Source organism: Camelus ferus, chromosome 6, assembly GCF_009834535.1.
Source record: "Camelus ferus isolate YT-003-E chromosome 6, BCGSAC_Cfer_1.0, whole genome shotgun sequence".
NCBI lineage: Eukaryota > Metazoa > Chordata > Mammalia > Artiodactyla > Camelidae > Camelus > Camelus ferus.
This window is the reverse complement of record NC_045701.1, coordinates 28,572,951-28,596,473: the sequence shown is the minus strand read 5'-3', so window position 1 is coordinate 28,596,473 and position 23,523 is coordinate 28,572,951. Positions and strand designations below refer to the sequence as shown.

Below are 23,523 nucleotides of genomic sequence, written 5' to 3'. Positions count from 1 at the left end.
CATTTAGTGCGATGCCAATTAAAAAATACATATAGCTGTAATATAAAAGACTTGAAAACATGCCAAACTATTAGTAGAGATTATAGTGCTTAGTATTGGGACAATGGATGATATTAAATGTCTTCTTTATAACTGTATCTTTCAAATTTTTTTTATAACGAGGATGTAATACTTTTTATAATTATTAAAGTAACTTTCTACATAGGATTTATCTTATTTACCTTCCTGTTCATTGGAGGACCTTATATAAACCCTGGCAGGAGGAACACACACATGATCTAAATTGCTCTCCCCTTTCACCATCGCTTTCTTGGGGGAGCTTGGCTCTCGGCACTGAAGCCCTGAAGGAGACGGCCACGCCCCCCAGCTCATAGGCGCGGTGGGGCGTTGGGGGGACAGAGAGCTACTCTCCACAAAGTCACTGCCATAACTTACTTGACACCTGCTGAAAAGCTCACCACAGGGAAGAAGAGCCCATCTGTGTTGAAGTTCTCAAACATCCCCTGGACAGGCTGCCCGTTGATGCGGAAAGAGATGCTGGGCGCTCCGAGGTCCAGGCAGCAGCTCACCACGTCGTCCGACCGGAGGAGGTGCTGGTTGACGGAGGCCACGGCTCGGGGTATGCGGCCTGGCGGGCAGAGAACAGGAAGGAGGCATGTGGGGCTCTGGAGGAGACGCCCACGGGCACCCGGGGGAGGCGGGGAGGCGGGGAGGTGGGATGGCACACAGGAGGTCTGGAGGCGCTGCTGCGTTTGCTTCCTGTGTGAGGTGAACGAGAAATGGTTTCCTGAGCTTTGCGAGTGGGCAGCCCAAGTCCCGGGCGAGCGCTCAAGCAGCCAGGAATGAGAACAAACGAGCATGCAACCTGCTTCGTGTGTGCGCAGATTCTGGCCTGGTGTCTGGAGTGACGGGCAAAACTGCTTTGCAGTTACTCTCTGTTCTGGTGATTTCTCTTGTTGTTTCATCTCTTTCATAAGATGATCTGTCATTTCCTGGCCTAACTTACAGTCTCGAGACAATCACCTCTTAGGTTTTCTACAGCACGCGGTCCCGTTCCGGAAGTTCTACAAGTAAATTACCATCGCCGCCCCGCCCACCCCTAGCAGATTTACAGTTCTACTGGGAAGAGGGCGATGAAGGGGCAAATGTCAGGCATTAATACGGGGTTTCAAGCAAAACATTTATAAAAATGTATCTTCTTTCTTGATCACAGGAGTAATACATACTCATTTTAAATGTTAATCATGTATATAGAAAAGTATAAACAAGGAAAAAAGGTAACAATACAACACACTTCTACTCTTACATACACACACACATATATATAAAAATATTCACCCAAACTGAGATACTGTAGGTTTTGTAATTTGTACTTATAACATTACAAATATTCGACTATATCATGGGATATTCATTAGCAACTACATTTTAATGGCTTAATAATATGCCATGAAAAGGCAATTTAAAAAAAAATCCCCTTGTGATGAGGATGTGAGCCGTTCATAAATTTTGTACATATATCCATGCTATGTAATATTTCTAATTTCAGTTTAGAACTACTTAATGTTTTCAGTGGTTACTGCTATTCTAGTAATAGATTCTAAACTAAGTGGTGGATTTAAAATAGTGAAACTACTACTCTCTCCTTAACAAAAAAAATGTTAGGTACCCCCTTCTGTTTCTTTCGGGTGATTGACAAAACCATGCTGTATTCCCTCCCCCGCTTCCACAAACAGTAATGAGACTCTACACTGTGCCAGGTACTGTGCTTGGGGCTGGGATCAAAGACAGACGATTCAGCTCCTGCCCTTAAGAAATCCAGAGTCTGGTGGGAAGTGAATATTCAAATAAAGAACTGCAATTGAGTATAATTGTTGGAATGGAGGCACTCACAACGAGATGCCTTCTAGAGGAAAAAGCAGGGGCTGAGTCAGACTGGGAACATGGGACAAGTGAAAACTTGAAGAATGAAAGGCTCACTAGATAATGAGAAAGAAAAGAGCATTCTAGACAGAAGCTTAGCTTATGCAAAAGGAGTGTATGGCACATTTGCAGAACGGCTAGAGTCTGGTGAGGCTGGAACTCGATGGGGGCTTGGGGAGGTGAGAGAGGGGAATAAGGCTGGACCAGAGCCTGGGCTGCCTGCATTCTAGTAACACGGAATGTATTCAGTGCCTATTGGCAAATTAGGCTGGGATGGCCTCGGACTGTTTTTGTAACTTGGTGTCTTGTTTCATTGCTGAGAACGAGGAACAACTTCCTCATTGTAGGACCTACAGTCAACACTGTTTAAAACAAAACAAATCTAAGCAAATCTGATAAGTGTGTAGGTTGGACACGTTCTCATATCTCCATTTGAAGAGACTGAGCTCTCTCGGTGCCTTTTATGGGGTTTAGATACCCGAAGTCCTAGACTCTTTCCTTCCTTATCATACTCAAGTCTATTATGAAAGGAATCTATGGTATTACGACTCAACAAAACTTGCTATAATTGTCTCATTCTTAAGACTTCTCATTTCCCCCTTAAAAACCAATCTTTCTGGCTTCAATTGTTCCTTTTTCAATTAGTTTAACTTCTGGAAAATATCATGGTAGGCCTTTGAACAAACTCTAAGAGATTTCCATTAATTTGGGAAAATCAGGAGATAATTGAAATGCTGGGTTGGACAACTACCTTCATAAGTATCCAGATCCTTACTGGGTAAGATATACAAATGAGAGGTGACTTCAACTTTCTTAGACCCACATCAACTAGGACAAAACTGGTATGTTGAATTGTGACTCCAGGGCCCTCTCAGAGCTCACTGCTGGCTCCCACACCGGCCTGAGCCTTGCCAGGGAAGGGAACGAGCAGCTTTCATGGGATGCTCTTCACAGAGCAGCATTTTCGATGCCATCAGAGGCCAAATTCTGAGCTTTATTTAGCCCTCAATACACCATGGTAGCCAAGCACCTTCCTGAGGAAGGATGGCTGGGACAACCTCTCCTGTCCAGTTTGCTCTCTTAGTTGAAAATAACCACCAGGATGAGCAACTGTGTCCTTGTGGTAAATGACACTGTCTTTCACCACTTTTATTCTAAGAGACTGGGCACCAAGTTGCTATTGGAACACTTGGTAAGATCGCCTATAGGCAAATCAAAATCATAGTCTGAGCCCACATTTAAAACATATACAGTAGAGAATACAAAGTTTAGGACCAATATTATCTAGAAACTAAAGGGAGACTGGTGATAATCACTGGATAGAAAGCATATATTTAGCAAGTGCTTAGAGGAATGTAATGGGAAGTCTATTTGAATAAAAGAGTCCATTTCATATAATAATCATGTTGTAAAAGGTCATCTGATAAAGTACATCCAGTCTTAAAATGTGAGTAGTGTGAAGACTTGAAACTAGAAAATGCTGGAATTGTGAGATTGCTTTTGTACACCCTGTATTATAAAACTGTTCCCAACTGGAGGAAGCAATCTCAACCCCTGGGAGGGCCTTCATGACTCCGGGTGATTCCAAAGGGCCCTGCACCCCACATTTGAACAAGATGCTTGTCTGTCCAACTGAGCTGGCATGGGGGTGGGTGGGGAGCAGTCTTGGAGCTACGGAGGGCTGAGTTCAAACACCAAATCTTTATCTGCTGTGATCTTATTAGGAACTCAACTTCTATGTCCGTAACATGGGTACAGTAGTGCCCACAGTGATGCTGTCAAGAGCCGTTTGTAAGGTACCATTATTATTCCTATGATTTTGACCAAATAACTGATGTCCTGTGTACCACTCGAGAGGCAGTAGAGTGTAGCAGTGTTCCTACAACCAGGTTCCCTGGGCTTCAGTCCTGGCTCTGCCACTTACTGTGTGACCTTGGGCTAGTCACTCACCTTTGTGGACTCAATTTTCCTCATCTATCAAATGAAAATAATAATGTCATGGGGCTACTGTGAGTTTTGAATGAATTATTCCATATAGAGTAACTGGAAGAGCCTGACACATTGTAACCCACAATAAATGGTATTAGTATTGATTTTGTAACTCCAGACACTTTAATAACTAGGCTAGCAGTACATAAGCTGAGCAGAACACTGTAGGCATATTTTGTCTTTTATAACATTAGGTAAAAATAACAATATAGAGACTCATAGCACTGAGGGCGGAGTCCACAAAGTAATCTGAAAACTGAGCTACAGAAATCAATAAATCCCTTTATTGAAAGGCAGGGCTCAAGAACAGTCACTTTCAAATACACTTAAGATGTATTTGACCCTTTTAGCACAACCAACAGAAATGTGATGCTGTAGAAAGGAGAAGCCAATTTGTCAAAGATTTTTTCTAAATTGCTTCAACTGCTTTTCAAGATACTAGGAAGGGTGAGTAATCCTGGGGCCACCTACCGGGACAGGCTAGAAAATACTGTGGCCTCTGCTAGTCTGAAGAAACCTGCCCTGACTTAGAGGCTCGGGCCCATCTGAAAGTCCCTGGAAGCTCAGAAAGGCCGTTCCAAGGTCTAGCATTTTAAGGTAAAGAAAAAAAGCCGCTTTATCATATGTTTCACATCTTCAAATTAACCTAAGGATGTATTACTGCGGACTCTCCTCTCTTCTGATGAGTCATGTGGACAACTGAGAAAACACTGACGCTCAGCACTTCCATCACCCCAGGCACTGCGGAGTTTGGTATTACAATGGAAACACCAATACTCAGGCATTTGGAAAGAGAGGGGATTCTAGTACAGAAGAATGCTGGTGTTGCACAGCTCCTCCCGAATCCTCCCCTGTCGGGCACTGGGGCTGGAAAAGCCTGAGTCACAGCGGGGGTGTGTTTTAACAGAGGAACCAATACCCTGGAGCTCATCTTAGTAGGGAGACAGGTAAGGACCCTCTCCTACAAGCTTTACTGTAGCACTAAATTACCTCGATCAGAAGTCATGATAAATCAGCAAACACAATTATATTTTATTCATTTACTTCCTGTATCACTTACCTCTTGGGAAGGTGAATTCCTCTGCTTCTTCCAATTTTGCAAGGGAAAAAGTTGTTAAAAGGGAAGCGTAGGTGTGACTTCCTCCTATGAAACTGCTCCCTAAGCAGCGATGTACTATATAGGCTGCCCTGAGCCAAGTTCACCACCAACTGCAAAAGGCTACGTAGGTACATAAAGGCTACGTTAGGGGAGGAGAAGTGACGCCATGACAAGAAAGGAGCCACTCCTCTGCAAGGAGGAGGGAGGGTTGGGCAGGACTGAAATGGGAGAGATTGGTGCACCTGATGCTTGAACGTGACTTCACAGGCTTTGGTGGCTAAAGAGACCTGTTAAGCCTGCCCTCCCGCCGTGCAGAGGAAAAGCTCATTCATATTCCCAGGATGTCACTGAAATTTCCTTCCCCATTCAGCATGGAACCTGGGTTCTTCATACCCTGAGGATGGGGCTAATCTCCTGGTCTCGAGTGAGACACTGAGAACTCTGAACTTGCCTTTATGACTTTCGTCAACTTCACAGACAGTGAGGGAAGGGAAATCAGATATTCTTGGGCTAGTGTGTATCAGGAACCTCATGTCCCTCATTTCATTTAAATTCCCTAAGAGCCTCATATCATCTTCATTTTGTCTGAGGAATCCAAGTCTCTGAGAGGTTCAGTAATTTGCTCAGTGTCAAAAAAGCAAGTAAGTGAAGGGCTGGGATTCACACCTGGGCGTAACTCCAAAGCCATTCTGTTTCTTCTTAACCAATCCAGAATTCCTCTACTAACAAAGTGTCGGGGGCTCCGCCATTCTTTGCAACTTCGGCCACATCTACTGTGCTTTAGTAGGTACATTAAAGCCCAGTTCAAGGCACTGGCTTAATTTATGCACACAGATGAATCTAAAGTTAATGGACCTGGGCGTTTACATCTGGAGCACACGCTGACATATTTATCTGTAGTGCCTTCTGCAGGACAGATGTTCCCCGGGTGCCGACTGGAGAATTCAGAATGATGCCCAGACCCAAGGAAGCTTTGTGTCTTAGTGAGCAACTGAGTCTCAAGTCCCCTTCCCCTGTATTTCCAATCAGATGAGCCACTGCCGGTGATCACCGTGCGGGCTGGGCACATCCAGCCTCCTGGTCTCGAGCAGACAACAGGGAAGAGGTGGACACCAGACACTCCTGGGCTCTGTACCTCCCCAAACAATACACAATCAGATGGATGTGTAGGGTCAGAAATGCACTGACAGCAGCCCTTTCTGGATGCAAGACATGTGGATTCTCTTGCCTCTTGAATCACAGATGTATTTATTCTGCAGATTTTACAAATGGATATGCCATGTACTCCATGGAGTGCAGCAAAATCCGGAAAAGACTGAGTATGTTTTTCCCTTTGAGAACAGTTTCTTCTTGGAAACTAGGGGCAATTTGTTTCATTCGAGAGTCTGAATAGACTCCTATTTCCTTAACCAACCCAGCGTTCTCTTCAGGTGCAGCCTGGGATCCAGAGAACATGCTTGGGTCACAGTGAGGTGACGGCGTGAACTGAGCAGCCATCAGGAGGCAGTGGGTCATGATTTTCTCACCTCAATTCCACTCACTCCCCCACAGATTCAATTTCACCAAACTCAGGGGCTGCAGATGTGTGTGAGCAGAATGACTCTTTTCAAATCACTTCCCCAGAGACAACTTTCTGAGAGTCTTACGACATCTGGTGATAACCTAAGCTCATGGCTACTAGAACTGTGTCACCACAGACACAGGGCTGCACAACGGGGCTCTGAGAACCAGGAGGAGAAGACCTCCCACCCCCACGGAGATGGGACCAGGGGAGGGTGAGTGGGGAAGATAAGAGAACAACAGGATTGTCACTTGACTCTAACTCATCATCCTGCCGTTTTGTACCTGCTCTTGTCTCTACCACACTGTCCCCTGGGCCACACAAAACACAGACACAGACTGTTTCTTCCCATACATCATCCAGGATAAATAAGTATATAAATCAATACGCTTACACCATTCCTGAAAGTTAAAACGTGCTTATGCTGAACATAAAACAGCATAAACTTTAAAAAAAACCACATATTGATCAATTGACGACTAAAGCAGAAATTGACACAACACTGTAAACTGGCTATACTTCAATAAAAAGAAATTAAAAACCAACTATAAGAAACGTCACCAGGACCTAAGCTGTCCGTTTTAGCTGGAAGCTAAGGGAAGAAGGAAAACATGATGGGTAATGCAGTTCTCAGTCACAAAAGAAAATAAATAGGTTTGTCTGGTAGAGACAATTTTTCCCCTTGTACTAGAGGGAGTTAATTAAGGAAGAATTAATTCACTGTCACGGTTCCTCCTGTAAGAGGCAGGCAGTATCCTGCTTGCATAGGGGACTTCTATAAGGGACACAATGTCTCCAGCTGCAGTTTTTCAGAAGATACAGGTCAGACACACTGTGGACAACAGATGGGAGAAGTAGAACTTCTGTTTTGGGAGGAAGCCTGAGAGTTCGTCTTACATTTTCACGCAGGCAGGCAGAAGCCAACTGACTCCTCCACAGGCACTGGCCGGGGACATGCTTAGGGAAAGCATCACTGTTTATGTAAAAGAAGGAAGCTGTGAATTCTTTTAAGAGATGCCAGTCTACTCCGTGTCAGGCACAGAACCAGATGTTTTATAACATGTGTCATGAAGGAGCATGTTGCATCCACAAGACGATGGACTTGTAGTCAGATCTGGATCCTTTCCTGTATGACTGCAAATAAGTTAACTAAACATCTTGTGTTCAGTTTCCATGTCTGTCACATGAGATTAATATTTCTACCTTAGGAGGTCATTGTAAGGATAAAGTATGAGAAAAAATGCATAAAAGATGTGTAGCTCGCTGCCCAGTGAATAAATGCTGAGTCTTTTTCTCCTTCGTTTTCCCATACAACTGTGACAATGCTATGCAGTTAGGATTGTACAGAAGCAGACGCTGAGCTTGAGAAAAGTTAAGTGACCTGTGCTGGACCAGGCAGCTGGACATGCCAGACTCGGGCTGTAAAAGCAGGACAGTCTCACTTCAGATGTGACGCCTTCCCACCGAACCAACTAATTAGTTGGGACTTGAGTCTGTATCATCTCAACAAAAAGTAACCATCTCAATTTGAACAATTTGAGCCTCAATCATCCCCAGTAAGAGATAAGAGGCAAGGTGCTTACCTGACCAAAGGTGCAGCCCATCAAAGCCATAGGAGTACAGGTCGTCGCCAACACCGTTGCCTCCCCATCCTTCCCCACCTCCGGGGTACGGAGCATAGCCTGAGGAAGAGGCCCAGCCCACCCGCAGGTGTGTGGGCTCTGCTGTGAGGAAGGGGTCCACCTGGTCGATGATCAGCTCGAAGTACCACTTCTTGTACTGCGCTGAGCCCTCAGCGACTCCCAGGAAGATGTTTGGCCGAATACTGAAATTAAACACGGGACAGTTGGCATCTACAGACTCTTAGGAAACAAGAAAGCAAACTGAACCAGACCACGGGAGGTGTGGGCCCAATTAAACTGAGGGCAAGAGCAATTTTCTGATTCTTGTCTTGTTCTAAAGTAGAAAAAGCTTCAAGCCTTCAATGCTTGATCAAATTCTTAGTGGGAAGTGTCAGGATAACATTCATTCCATGATAAAATATAAAGGATATCTCTTTAAATATTCCATTCAAGGCAACCGACATTCACTGAGGGCCAACCATGGGTAAAGATGCAGAAAACATCACGTAGGGTTGTGATGCTTACAAACCCTGGTTTCTTTTTGTAAGTGAAAGAAATGACTCCGGTTTCACCTTCTATAAATTGGTTTAAGCACACAACTATTTTCATAACAGCAGCCTCTCCCCTTAGGCATTATTAATAATGGTCCCTTGAAAGCATTAAGAAGTCACTATTAGAAATATTCCAGACAGAGAAAGACAAATGGTATCACTTACATGTGGAATCTGAAAGAAAAGTCCAACTTGTAGAAACAGAGTAGAAAAGTGGTTTCCAGAGGCAAGGGGGGAGGGAGTGGGGGGACGGGGGGAGGCTGGTAAAAGGGCAAAAACTTTCCCTTATAAGATGAGTAAGTCTGAGGATCTAATGGATAACATGGTGATTATAGTTAACATCGTATTATATAATTGAAATTTACTGAGAGTAGAATTTAAATGTTCTCATTAAAAGAAAAGGTAAATTTGTGGAGTTCACAAGATGTGTCAATGGGGAGGGCCCTTTCACGATATCTATGTATATCGAATCATCGCATCGTACACTTTAAATACCTTACAGTTTTGTTTGTTAATTATACCTCGATAAAGCTGAAAAATTCAACCTAGATGACATAAAAGTTGGGGTGGAGACATCTCTACGAGGCCAACTTGTTAAGGGATAGAGGTTTTAATGTATCCAGCAAAAACGGTTAAAAATTTGGGACAAAGCACTTGGAGTTGTTCTGGATGGAATCCTGCTCTCAGAGGTCTGCTGTTCTGGGCTGGGGCTATGTCCTTTTGGGTGGGCAAGGTACCCAGAAGAAAGTCAGTCTGTGTGATGGCTAAGGTCTGCGGGCCGCTCTGCACCTCAGATGGAGCTTCTCTTCTCACACTGCAGGGAAGGGAGTGGGCCTGGGTGGAAAGGTGCTGAGTTGCTGCCTAGTCCCGGCCCGGTGAGTTAATGACTCCCACGTGGCCGCATGCGTGGGCCAGCAGGCTAGGGTTCTGCACATGCCAATACTCTTCATGCTGGCCTTCACAGATGGCCCTGGAGTCAACAGCCATATGCCCGAGGGAGTAAGAAACCAGTCTGAACATGGGACGTCCCTTCTTTTAAAACATTAAAAAAAAAAAAAGTTGGCATAACGGAAGAAAAATAAATTATGAAGAAGGTACAAGATACTCATTAATGTTTAAAATAAGACATGGTAGACATCTTACGGCCAAATTCTTTAGCCCTCGGATGGTCCGTTTACTCTGCTTTCAGCTACTTCAAGGGGAGACGTTTGAAAGGGTTGGAGTATGAGGCTCTAAAAAGTACACCTTTGCCTAGTTTCATCTTATGTGTCCTCATCACCACGGAAATGATGGGGGGTGGCTTTGTCATTCAGATCAGCCCCCTTCCTTTCCTTTCTGGAGACAAGATGGGCATTTGGAATGACGCTGGTGGCCTTACCTTGTCACATCGTTAATCAGCCGCGTCTGCAGGAGCAGATTTCTCCGGGGCAGCAAGTTGTCGCAGATCAGATTCTGGTTGGCTCTCACTGCGACCCCATTGCAGAGACAGAGGGAGCACAGCACATCCAGCACCTGCAGCAGGACACACCCAGCCAGACCTCAGGACCACCGGGAAGGCACCACGGGCAGCACCTGACGGCCACAACACGTGAAGGCAGCGTGCCTCCAGAAGGTGGAGGCCAGGGGACAGGTGGGAGACCCTTTCCAGAGTCAAGGCAGCGGCACCTGCCTCACCAGGCATGAGTGGGTGCTGCCCGGAGCCTGCTGCCTCTTGGGGAACGAGGTCAGGCTTCTTTCTGGGTACGTTCTGCCCTAGCCTTGAGTCCCGCCCCCCCAAACCAGGCATGTCACTTGTGGTCACTATTCTGTTACAGTGAATAAGACTCTGAGCTCTGAAGACAGTCTGTCTAGGTGAGTATCTCGGCCAGGGCCAGGGTTGGGGGAGGCATCTGCGGCACACGGTCCAGGCACAACTTCCTCTCGGGGTAAGTGCTGGAAGGCCCTCCTTGGGTCTCCAGCTGAAACCAAGCTCCTGCCTGGCCTTGGGGGCCCTCTGCACAGGACCGGGGGCATTCACTCAGGCTTTCACGGAAGGCACTCAGACTCCCACCTGGCTCAGGTCCCTCGCACGTAGCAGGCTTGGGACCCCCACAGTGGGTGGGGGAGAGATGACAGCTGGGCAGATTCCAAGTCTTCAGTCTCCTGCTGTGATCTCATCGAAGCTCATTAAGATACCGTAATACTCCTAGAAATCTGTATTCAAAAACATCCCACCTGCTTTCTCCCCTCTAGAGTGAGTGCAAACCACAGGAACAAGCAAACCAGGGGGCCCCTAAATCTCCCAGACCTGTTACAAGCAGCTTCTGTTGCACATCATTTTCCAGCTGCCCAGGAGGTGGGAACAGCCCCTGGCCACCTCCACCACGTGCTGGTCTGTCTGCCCTGTCTCACCGCACTGCCTCCTTGTTCACTCAGATTGTGTGTTCCCATGGCGGCAGAGCAAACTGCCGGGCCAGGCACGGCTCCTCCTCCTCCCCACTATGGGAGTAATGTGCCAACAGCAGTGGGCAATTAACGGCCAGGACTGTGGCAGGCTGTGCCGACAGACACAACGCTTAGTGGGGCTGGAGGGCCTCGGACTGTTGGTGGCACTTGTATCCGTAATTCTCACAAACTAGTTTTCCACCTGACTCCCTGCACAATTTCTTTCCAGATAAACACAAAGCACATGGACAGGACAAGCAGAAAAGAACCCCAGGGGCGGTTTTACGGAGGATGCTGACCATTACCGACCCCCGTGAAACACATCAGCGGTGGCTCTGGAAATCCAGAGGGTAATTTCTCACTCTATGAAAAGAGCCGTAGATGGCCAGGAAATTACTTATCACCTGGCCTATCACGCACGTTCATCTGCTTTGCTGTGGAGTGCTGGCAGCAGGAGCCTTGCTATCACAGCCAGAGGGACAGCAGAGCCCAAACCACACACAAGAGGGACGGCAGGAGAAGAAAGGCTCTGGAAAGCGCACAGCCCTACAGAGTGCTGCCTCACCTGTAAGTAAATGGGGCTGTACAGAACCTGCTGACGTTGTTCGTGCTCTGTCCTAGGAAGGCAGTTCTCTGGGTACAATGGAGGATGGGGGGGCAAACTTCCTTTTCTGAAGAAGTTTAAATGGCTTCTTTTAAAAGTGAAGGGAGTGTGGCCAGGCCAGCCCACCGTGCAGGACGTGCAGGGCACAGGCCCAGGGCTCAGCGGTGCTTTCTGACAGAGAGGGGGCATCTCAGGGACTCCCGGGACGCATGGTTGGCCTTGGCAGGTACCGCCCAGTGGTCACCAGACTCCGTTTCCTGGTCCCGAGCACAGAGAGGCTGCATTGGCCAGCCTCCCCGGCAGCTATGTAGGCTCATGTGGCGGAGTCCCGGCCAGCGAACAGTGGGCGGACGCGATGTGCACTGCTTTCAGGCTTGGTACCTAAAAACCGCCTACACTGTGCTCCGTGTACTCTCTTCCCAGCTGGATGTGGAGATCCAAGGAAAGATGACAAAGGCCAAGCGTCTCCTTAACTCCACGTGGGGTCCAGCAGCGCTGGCATCACATCCGAGCTTGTCAGAGTACAGACGTCAGACCTCCCCCCAGACTTACCAGATCTGAGCCTTCATTTTAACACCATTCCCAAAAGATTCATAAACCATTCCAGGCTGTGAAGCCCTGTACTAGGGGAGTGTCTCTGAATGGCCACACAGCACGGAGCCCTCCCGCTCACTGGCCTCAGATGTGACTTCACTGTGAGCATTTGGGGTTGTCTGTCTTCAGAATCTACACACTGTTCCAACTTAAGAATTTCCCTGGCCCACTTTATGGACGTCATTTGCTCCTCAGCTGTAATCACTTCATCACTGACAGCCCATTTCATTCAAGATCCTCTCTTTTGCTTTTAACCTCCACTAGTCACTACCCCAAACAGAGACTTATGTGGGAATTCTGCTTTAAAGATAAGAAATGTGTATTGTACACCCGAGGAAACATCATTTGGCTGCTGTTATTTTGTCCTCAGCTTTTATCTATAAAAACAAGCTTTATTTTAAAACATGTAAAATGTACTTAATTCTGTGAATTTTATATCATCTTCTGTGGTTGGAAAATGAGTGCTTTGCTGTCCCCAAAGAACAGATTTCGTTCTGCCTGCAGCTACCTGAACTGGGTAGCTGGGAACACCTCCACGCTGCCTTGGCTGCTGGGGAGCTCACAGGTGATTTTGTGGAGCTACCTCAGCAAGTCTGTGGTGGTTAACTGTTTGCTTATCGGTGCTCAACTCTGTCTTCCCCCACCCTCAACCCAGGCTAACCCTTCAGTTCCGATTTATACTTTCTCAGGACCAATTAAACTACTATTTTACCGTGTATTTTTCTTACAGGTGGCTCCAAATCCTTGTACAGCAAAGAAGATAATAAAAATATTTATCTGCAATAACACTGAGCAGGATTAGAGCAAGGTAGGTTGGGGGAGGCAAGTGAAAGGGCACATTTTATTTTTATTATTAGATGTTTAGCCCATGGGAAAAACAGAGGGTGTTATAACTTTCAATGATTGGTTTTTTTTAACCAAATAAGTACTGCTAACATAGTGAGTTGCTTACCACGAATAGCTATCTGTTGGATGAGATGAGAGTTGTACATATATGTGAGTTTCCATCCATACATTCAGGATGAGGCAGGAGTAGGTTCTGGCTCTGGTCATTCATTCCTCTTAGTCATTCATTACACCTCCAACAAACACGTATTAAATGCCTGCTGTGTGTAACACATGAGCATGGCACTGTGGGGATTACAAGGTCCCTGCTGGGAAGGAATTTACAGCCTCTGAGAGGAAGATACGTGCAACAGAACTACAGTGAAAGGCAGGGTGGAACCGCCACGTAACAGAGTGCACGCTGTACCAGGATGGAGGAGAGGAGACCTGCCCAACTGGGACTCAGAAAAAGCTTCATGGAGGGGGTGGCGTTTGAATTAAGTTTTGAGGGCAGACAGGGTGCTGATGGTTCTGGAAAAGTTGACAGTGAGAAGATGCTGAGGGATCAGTAAGAGTCTCATCACTGAGAGGTGAAGGGGTAGAGCGTGTTCAGAAAATGGGGAGTGGGCAGCGCACCCCACTTCTGTCCCTTTCACTCCAAAGCCTGTGTCCTTTCCCTCTGACTTTTTGACCTAAATCTGGTCATGCTTTAGGTGCATGGCAATGCTTTCCAAGGCAAGGACAGAGCTAACAACCGAAAAGTCTTAGGGAGGCGGGGGAGGTCACAGTAACTGCCACTCTTGTAACTCTTCCTCATTCTAAGCATGTGACTGGAGGTGGCGTGGTACAGGGTTTCTCAAACCTACCACATCTACAAACTTTTGAAAAAGTGTCATGACCCTGAAGATCACCTTCATGGACCCACCGGGGCCCTCAAACTCCAGTCTGAGAAACACAAACATCATAGGAAAACGCTTTCCAATTGTGAATTGCTCACTGCAAAGAGTTTTCTATTTATATAATAATAAAAATCAGAACACAAAATGAAACACATTCTCACAGAACACGTCAACTGCAGCTTGAGAAACAGTGGAAAGGATATTAAGCTTGGAGTTAGGGACCTAAAATTTCCTCCTGGCCTGTCATTAATTAGCTGTGTGGCCTCTGGCAAGCTGGTTACCATTCTCAGGGCTCATATACAGCAGCCTTGTTTTTGCCTCTGTCAAGCGGAAATAATAATAATGCTGCTTCATGGAGTCACAGTGAGGACTAAAGACAAAGGCACGTGAACACTGAGGACAGTGCCTGGCAGTTGTCAGATGCAACACAAATGTTGGCTATTATGACCATCATCTTCCTTGTCATTGTTACTGGAGGGCTTGTGAAGTGCCTCATGGCTCTAAAATCCTACATATTTTGAATCACTGTCTTCATGGAAAACTAAGTGAATGGGTCACAGATGCCTGGAAACCTGGGGCTGGACAAGACAGAGCAGCCTGGATGTGAAAATACTGCTTTGGCATTTTCCAAGCAAAAATGAGTGTTGAGATGGAAGTCTGGCCTGCACTCAACACATTCTTTGCCAAGCTACCCTAAATACCCCTGAGACCAGGTTTCTCTTTGAAAAGCTATCCTTGAATATTCTCTAATGGAGGATCTGAATTCGTGGCAAAGCCAGCCTCCATCCAAAAATCTATCAAAAGACAAAAAAAAGGGGACATCCTTGAGGAGACTATTTGTGCCACAATCACACTGCCTGAATTTTGACAGCCTTGCTGGAATTCCTCAAACACTGCTTTGGCTCTGGAAGATTCAAGACTACTCTGCTAGTGCACTGGGCTAACATATCAGACCAAGTATTGATTCCTAACAAAGTAATGCAGCTCCTGAGCCTCAGTTTTCTCAACAGTGGAATGGGCAGAACAGAAATCAACTTTCCCCTAAGCGACAATCCATGAAATGCTTTGTGGCTTTCGGCTGGAAGAAATTATTACAAAGCTGGCCATTTATGAAGGGCGTTAGGTGGTGTGATCATAAGGCAGTCCTGAGAGCAATGAAACGAGAGCAGCTTTCCTGTCAAAGGGCCCCTCTTGACATCTGCACATCGCTCATGGCTCAGCCCACAGGGTTCCTGGGTGCTTATCAATTACTCTTATTACACTTTGCAGACGGGAAGGAACACACTGGGACGCAGCGAAGCTGTGCTGAAGCAGGAGCCTCATGCCTGCTTTTGATTTACCATATTTGGGAAAGCAATTACAGACCCCACATATTTCTTTCTGTTCTTTGCAAAGCAATTTCACGGATGCTAAGGACCATGGCTCTTTTGTTTCCTAAGAATGATACATATCATCTGAGCAATGCTGCAGAGGCTCGTTCTCCTGGACCCAAGACACGTCTCCAATGTGCGGTGCCCGCAGCGGATGGCGAGCAGAGAGAAACAGTGACTGAACTGAGTTCTCTCCCCTCCGCATGAGCCCAGCTGCTGTCCCTCATGTCCAATCATGCCACCTCTTCCTGAAATATACCCCTCAGCCTTGGAGAAACTGCCTGCTTGCCAATTAGTCAGTGCAGCCACCCCCATGTATGGGGCAGATGTTGAAGGGGCAAGATGAAACATATTTCAATAGACTTTCCCCAGAGATCTTTGTGTCTTAGAGATATAATTCCATAAAAACAGGGGTGTTAGAACTTTAAGAGGCCTCAAAAAACTTGATATAGCATACCACCTTCAGAAGTGAGCTGGCGTTATTTTTCACTTTCACAGCTGAAATGACTGGAGTGCAAAGTCACACACCCGCTTTGTATCAGAGGGAGAGTCCCACAGCTTCCCCTCTCTGGCTTGTTCATGAAGATCATTTACTTCACTTGGTTTGACTCAAGGCAAGTCTGGTTTGACTGAAGAACAAGCCATGATGCCAAGACTTTCTACATTATTCTAAATCTGATTTCTGTCTTTTTTTTTTAATGGAAGTATCATCAATTTACAATGTTGTGTTAGTTTCTGGTGTACAGCATCGTGATTCAGTTATACATATATATACCTTTACATATTCTTTTCCATTATAGGCTATTACAAGGTATTGAATATAGTTCCCTGTGCTATACAGTAGGACCTTGTTATCTATTTTATATATAGTAGTTAGTATCTGCTAATCCTGAAGGGGTATAGCTCAGTGGTAGAGTGTGTGCTTAGCACGCACGAGGTCCTGAGTTCAATCCCTAGTACTTCCATTAAAAAAAACACAGAGGAGAACTACAATAATCAAAACAGCATGGTATTGGTACAAAAACAGACATATGGACCAATGGAACAGAATAGAGAGCCCAGAAATTAACCTATAAACTTTTGGTCAATTAATCTTTGACATAGGAGGCAAGAACATACAATGGAATAAAGACAGTCTCTTCAGCAAATGGTGTTGGGAAAACTGGACAGCAGCATGTAAATCAATGAAGCTAGAACACTCCCTCATACCATCCACAAAAATAAACTCAAAATGGCTAAAAGACTTACACAAAAGACAAGACACAATAAATATCCTCAAAGAAAACACAGGCAAAACATTATCTGACATAAATCTCAGTAATGTTCTCCCAGGGGAGTCTACCCAAGCAATAGAAATAAAAGCAAAAATAAACAAATGGAATCTAATTAAACTTACAAGCTTTTGCACAGCAAAGGAAACCATAAGCAAAACAAAACAACAACCTATGGAATAGGAGACAGTATTTGCAAAAGATGAGACTGATAAGGGCTTAATTTCCAGAATATATAAACAGCTCATACAACTTAATAACAAAAACAAACAACCCAATCCAAAAATGGGCAGAAGAACTAAACAAGCAATTCTCCAACGAAGACAAACAAATGGCCAATAGGCACATGAAAAAATGCTCAATATCACTAAATTATCAGAGAAATGCAAATCAAAACTACAATGAGGTACCACCACACCAGTCAGGATGGCCATCATTCAAAATTCCACAAACAATAAATGCTGGAGAGGCTGTGGAGAAAAGGGAACCCTCCTACAATGTTGGTGGGAATGCAGTGGTACAGCCATTATGGAAAACAGTATGGAGATTCCTCAAAAAACTAAAAAAAGACTTACCGTATGACCCAGCAATTCTACTCCTGGGCATATATCCAGAAGGAACCTTAATTCAAAAAAATACCTGCACCCCAATGTTCATAGCAACACTATTTACAATATATAAGAAATGGAAACAACCTAAATGTCCATTAACAGATGACTGGATAAAGAAATTGTGGTATATTTAGACAATGGAATACTACTCAGCCATAAAAAATAATAAAATAATGCCATTTGCAGCAACATGGATGGACCTGGAGAATGTGTCTAAATGAAGTAAGCCAGAAAGAGAAAGAAAAATACCATACGATATCACTTATCTGAGGGATCTAAAAAAAAAAAAAGACAAATGAACTTATTTATAATACAGAAACAGATTCACAGACATAGAAAACAAACTTATGGTTACCAAGGGGAAAGTGGTAGGAAGGGATAAATTGGGAGGTAGAGATTTGCAGATACTGACTGGTATATATAAAATAGATAAACAAGTTTATACTGTATAGCACAGGGAACTATATTTGATGTCTTGTAGTAGCTTACGGTGAAAAAGAATATGAAAACGAACATATGTGTATTCATGTATGACTGAAGCACTGTGATGTACACAGGAAATTGACACAATATTGTAAACTGACTACAATTAAAAAAAAAAGTTAAATAAGCTAGCTCACTTCCAAAACCCACCCTCTTCAAAAAAAAAAAAAAATACAGAGGAAAAACATAAGAGTGTTAGCTGATTTCTAATCAGAAACCAGACAACTCAGGAGGAAGTGGAGTGACTTCTGTACATGTTCTTTATGCAGTTTGGTATTAGCTTCTACTTTCACTACTAAGCTCCTAGACCCAAGGGTAGGAGTGCATCCTGCAGCTGGCCTTGCACGGGGCTAAGTGGCTCACGCAGCCAGCTGTGTGCTAAGGGATAACGATGAGCCGGGTTTGGGAAGCAGGTGGAAAGCGAGGAGGCCACCCAGGATCCAGCATGCTTGGCTCAGGGTGTGCTCCTAGGAAGAAAGGGTCTCTCAGGACCTCAGTTTCCATAGTTTTTTTTTTTCTTTTTTTAAACTAAAGCCAAGAAAAAGAGTAATCAACAGGCTCTCAATAACACACAACAGTTACTAAGCGGCAAGGAGGGAAAAGCCAGGTAAAGTCAATCACTCATTTGGATTCTTCTTTCTACACCCACCTTGTGATTCCGCCCGTGCTTATCCAACAGGGAGATGATAGACTTGATGTGACCCTCTGCTATCAGATTTAAGGCTTCTGGGCTTTCGATCAGGATGCAGTGCAGAACTTCCAAGATACCTATACGAACGCCACAAAAATCATTTGGACATTAAGTAACCTGCAGAACTATTTTTAGAAACCTGAGAGTGAAACGACCATCCCCTAGGGTACAGAATATCATCAACTCTTTGAAACTATTAAATATTTCTGGCCAAAGATGCAACCATCTCGAATAAACTTCAGGAGCCTCTGGTGACCAACCAGGCTATAATTTAGAGGTGAATTTTATTCACCACTAACCTCATCTCCCTCTTGTGGACAAAGACATGACCTTTCTGTGCCATAACATAGAGAGGCAGCTGTAAAATAGAATTCTTAATTTGATCAAACCAAGCAATACTTAATTTAAGAACAAATAGACAAGGAGATACCCAGTTTGCTATAAATTCTAAAGGTCATTCAAGTAATTTAGAAAATACTCTGAGCATTCCTTGAATAAGAATTTTTCTAAGAATCACTCCAGAATTTTTATTTTAGGTTTACTGGTGTATCAATAAACTATAATCTCACTAAATAAAGACTGTTTGGCTTTGGCCCCTTTTCTGGGCACATAGGATGGTTTTCTGTACTAATTGAAGCTTTAAGAGAAATGAACAGGTGTCTCCGCAGCCTGGCACCTACAGGGTAACCCCAGGGTGAAAATGTATGGGAAGCAGTTGACCAGTATCTTTATTGGTTTGATTGAGAAGATTCCTCTTGATTTTGGTTTTTTTCCCCCAAAGTTTTCATAAATGTCCCTAAAGTGTCATGTGGATGGGAGGAAGCACTGAAGAAAGTGGAGGCTGAGGAAGACATGTGTGCAGGTGGATGGGCCTGGAAGAGCCTTCCCTTGGCCTCTCTGTTCGAGCTCCTACCATCTCTGGACAATGAAAAAAGCATTAAAACCTTTGAGCTTCCCAGAAGGGGACCCACACCTGTTATGTTCTCTCATCACTGAGGAATCAACTGCGGAGCCTCAATGGCCTGGTCACTGGCCAATAATGACCACTCATCTTGGCTCAAATCCTCTGAATCATTAAGAAGCATTCTAGATATGATGTAGGAGTGATTCAGGAGCATGAGGATCATCATTTCCTCTTATTTCTTGCTCATCCTTCAGTCCTGCTTCTAACCAAAATAGCTCAGAGGACCACATCCAGAGAGGGTTTAGAAACCCGGAGAATAAGAGTGCAAGTAGCAATCAGGAGACCAGCAGCTGGGATGAGGGGTGGTTCAAGGACCCAGCGGGTGGAGATGATGGCACAAAGAGAAAAATGAAGCACAAAAGGAAAGACTTTTGAAGTCTGGGCTAGAGGTGCTAAATAAAGTTATAAGAGTGCCAAGAAGATTTAGGACTTTATTTCTTTTTGTTGAAGTAATTACTGAGGGTTTCTTGCAATCCAGTGGAAAAAAGAATTGTTCAGAGATTCAATTTTCTTTTTCTTTTCTTTTTTTAATAGCACCCACCCTGCCACCTTCTCCAAATATGTTTCCTGTCAGATCTTACCTGAGGAAGATTCTAGTCTGTCCAGTTTGCTGATTAGCCAATCAAGGTTATTGGAGAATTGAGCGCAATTGTTTCTGTTTCCACGGATGAGAGCAGCTGTGAACAAGAACATGTGTGACCTAGCAGGTTAAAGGGCACAATAGTGTGCGTAAGAACTTGGGAAGCTGTTCAGCACTCCACCTACTCAACAACTAAAAAGAACTGAACACAACTCTTCCCCTCCTGAGCCCTTTGATCCAATCTGGTTTCTATATTTCGAAGAGTGAAACTCTGCCATTCACTCAAGGATTTCCAGAGGTTCTGCTAGGTGCCAGGCATCTGTCTACTTGCTGGAAACAGAGCAGTAGGAACACAACAGACTCCCTTCCTTCCTGAAATAGGAGAGAGGGACAATATACACACAGATTAATAAAACTGCTTCAGATAGTGATAAGAAAGAAAGCCAGTATCTGCTTGGTTACTGGCTTAACAACCCGACTTCTTCCAATGTTTTCATGAGTCTAGCTATTGGAAGGTCCAAGAAGCTGTTCTCCAGTGCTAAAGGCAGGCGTCCACATGAACACAGCTGAAAAGGCTGGCGAAGCTCAGAGGCACGTAACAACGAAACATGAAACTCTAAAACAGCGAAAGCACATCAGGAAACGACGGTGGTCCCCAAAGTGGGATCCTGGGGCAGGACTGTCAGTATCACCTGAGAACTTGTCAGAAACACAGAGCCTCTGGGCTTATCCCAGACCTACTGCATCGGACACTCAGGGGATGGGCCCCAGCACCTGTGTTTCAACCAGCCCTCCAGCTGATTCTGACGTTGCTCATGTTTGAGGACCACTGGCAGATGACAGTGCAAAGGGAGAGAGAGAATACGCTGTCATTAGATTTTGACCAGTCTAGACCCAGTAACCTTCCCTCCACCGGCCAGTGCTGGAGATGCAGCTCCGGAGCAAGTCCATGTAAACTGGCCCCCAAGTAGCTTGTTCTTCGTGCCCTTGTTTTTCAAAGGCTGGAGGGTTTTACAGATGCTTGTTAGGTAGTTGGATAAGGAAATGACTTCCTCAGGACCTCTGCCTTGTGCTCCACCGTCACTGGAGGGCAGAATTCAGTCTCAACTGCTACCCTGCCTTTCAGGTCGGCCACAGCAAGGGGGTTAAGCTTGAGGCTCTGGGGTCAGGCGGTCAAGCCTGGGCTCGAGCCATAGTTCCCCCACTTCCAACACGTGTGGCCTTGGAAGAGTTGTGAGCATTTCTGAGCACTAGTTTCTTCATCAGTCAAACAGTAACAGTACCTACATCTCACAGTATTCCTCTGAGGATCAAAAAAGATATTCCACAGCCTAGCAAACAGAACTTAACATGTTAGCTCTTATTGTTGTAATAACTGCTACTGAGTTTGAGCCATATCATCACAAAATGTTACAGTTGGAAGAGACCTTACGAGACCACACAGGCTACTCAGCCTGGCCCTTGCTACTGAGTATGGGTCTAACCTGACTTCTCTGGGCTCTCCCCTGGTCTGCTCAACTTTCTACAGATTTCCTCTCAATGGGACATTGACATCAGAGCAAAGCCCTCAGATGCCGCCGTGTCACCATGCCACAACAATTAAAGGGCCGCCACCTTCTTGCAGAAGCCAATACTGTCTTCTGCTGTCTTCTTCCCTCGGGCTGGTGGCCTGGGCCCACAGGTCACCTCGGTCACAGCAGGCACTGGCATGTCACCATGCACTCCCAGTTCTGAGAAGAAAGGCTGGATGCCGGACAACCCCTATCCCCAAGCCAAAGTCTGCCTTTTTCTTTCCCCCAAAATGAAGTAAGGAGCAGGCCAAAGCAGCAGGAATCGTGACTGCCCCACAAGGGGATGGGGACAGGGCACACAGGGGACGAGAGTAACCATCCTCAGACTGCAGGTGTTGCAAGCTTAGCACTGGAGGGCGCCTTCAACATATTTTTGTCTCATTTCCTTATTTTAAAGATGAGGAATTGAGGTTCAGGGAGCCTAAGTGACTGTCAAGGGTTTCACAGGTAGTTTTGGCAAAACTGAGCACCATTTGCTTCTACTTGCTGTCAGTTTGGAAAGCACAATAAGTTACTGGTTAACAGAATGGAAGGCTGGGTTAGAATCAAATGTTAACAAAAGCTTCCAAGGAATGAGACTGGATGACAATCTTAGTTCGTCCCATGAAATGCCTGCAGACCACCCTTGGCCATCTTCCCAGGGGGAGAGAGGGCTCCAGGTGCGTACTTACCCAGCAGTTTGTACAGGAGGTTCAGAATTTCTTTCCAGGCCATGCCACTCTCCTCCCTGGCAATCCCTGCGAAGTGAGCGATGCTATTGTAGATATTTAAGCGATCAATGCAGTTTAACACAAGGGCCAACATTCCCTGTGAAGGTGAGTTGGGGAAAAAATGAAAATACCTGATTAAAAATGGGGGATCCTTTTCGTGCTTTCCCTGCCCATGTCATTCACCTTTTAAAGCTGAAGATGCTAACATGCAGGTAGACCTTTGTGGTGCCAGTTTGGGTTGTTTTTCTCCTGCTAAAAACAAAATATGCTTTTTTTTTTTTTTTAAATGTCTCAGAGACCTAAATAGCATCCATTTTGGGAGTGAGTCAGCAGTCTTCTCTGACTGGGTTTGCCCCCACGTGTTTAACTCAATCCAAGGACACAGCGAAGCAGAGGGAGTGTGAATGAGTCTCAGACGCGTGCTCTAGGTCTGGTGTGAAACGATTCTGACTCACTCAGAATACAGGACCGATTTTTCTCTTAGATGCACAAGACAACTTGTGCACCTCCCCCTCCCCTCCAGAAGAGGTGGAACTTGGAGACAGTAACAGTAAAAGAGGGTTTTTAACTACTTTCCCATCTGCTGTACAATACTATGCCACCCAGCAAAAACATCTGTGCCAAGCTGTTCTTAAAGAGCAGGAGGGAGATGGTAAACAGTTTCAGCAGGCGTACAGAATGTTCCCCCAGGCAAAGCTCCCAGAAGGCTGAGGACGACCAGGTCTGCCTCCCACACCACTGACTTGGGAAATGTCCATGGGACGAGCTGTGTCTCCAGGAATGGGGGCTGCAGGATACGACTGTGGCCTACTAGCGCCAAGTCATCACGTCCAAGTTGAGAGAAGGCGTGTGACTCTGTCCAAGGTCACACGCAGCCAGGGACGGAGGAAGAACTAGGGTCCAGGGCCCATTCAGTTCCAAGTTAGTATTTCCCCTGTCTCCAAGCCCCATCCCTAGTGCCTGAGATGCTCAAGTTCGACAGGAGATGTGGCATCATCTGTATCTTTCAAACCAGCTCCTCGGGCATTTCTGATGTGGTGGAAGCTGTGCATTTGTATTTTTCAAACAGGTTTCCAAGGCGATTCTGACATTTTCCCACATTTGGGAATCCTAGCCAATGCCATGCTCTAATAGCTGAGATTTATGGAAAAACAGATCTTGGATACGCAGCTGACTCTGAG

The 23,523-nt window shown here is 45.3% G+C and overlaps 1 protein-coding gene across 11 annotated transcripts in view; it reads right to left on the bottom strand.

The window, feature by feature from the left end:
- The window catches only part of RYR3 (ryanodine receptor 3), a 499,181-nt gene that overhangs the window by 216,095 nt on the left and 259,563 nt on the right, over positions 1–23,523 (bottom strand). For 10 of the 11 annotated variants that reach the window (XM_032481566.1, XM_032481567.1, XM_032481577.1 and 7 more), the window contains 6 exons: positions 22,304–22,439; positions 20,063–20,158; positions 18,476–18,594; positions 10,124–10,257; positions 8,156–8,397; positions 436–628 (listed from right to left, as the gene is read on the bottom strand). In XM_032481566.1, the coding sequence (XP_032337457.1) occupies positions 436–628; positions 8,156–8,397; positions 10,124–10,257; positions 18,476–18,594; positions 20,063–20,158; positions 22,304–22,439 (920 nt within the window). Of the gene's footprint in view, positions 1–435; positions 629–8,155; positions 8,398–10,123; positions 10,258–18,475; positions 18,595–20,062; positions 20,159–22,303; positions 22,440–23,523 lie in introns of those variants that run through there. The other variant, XM_032481575.1, reaches the window with a different exon arrangement.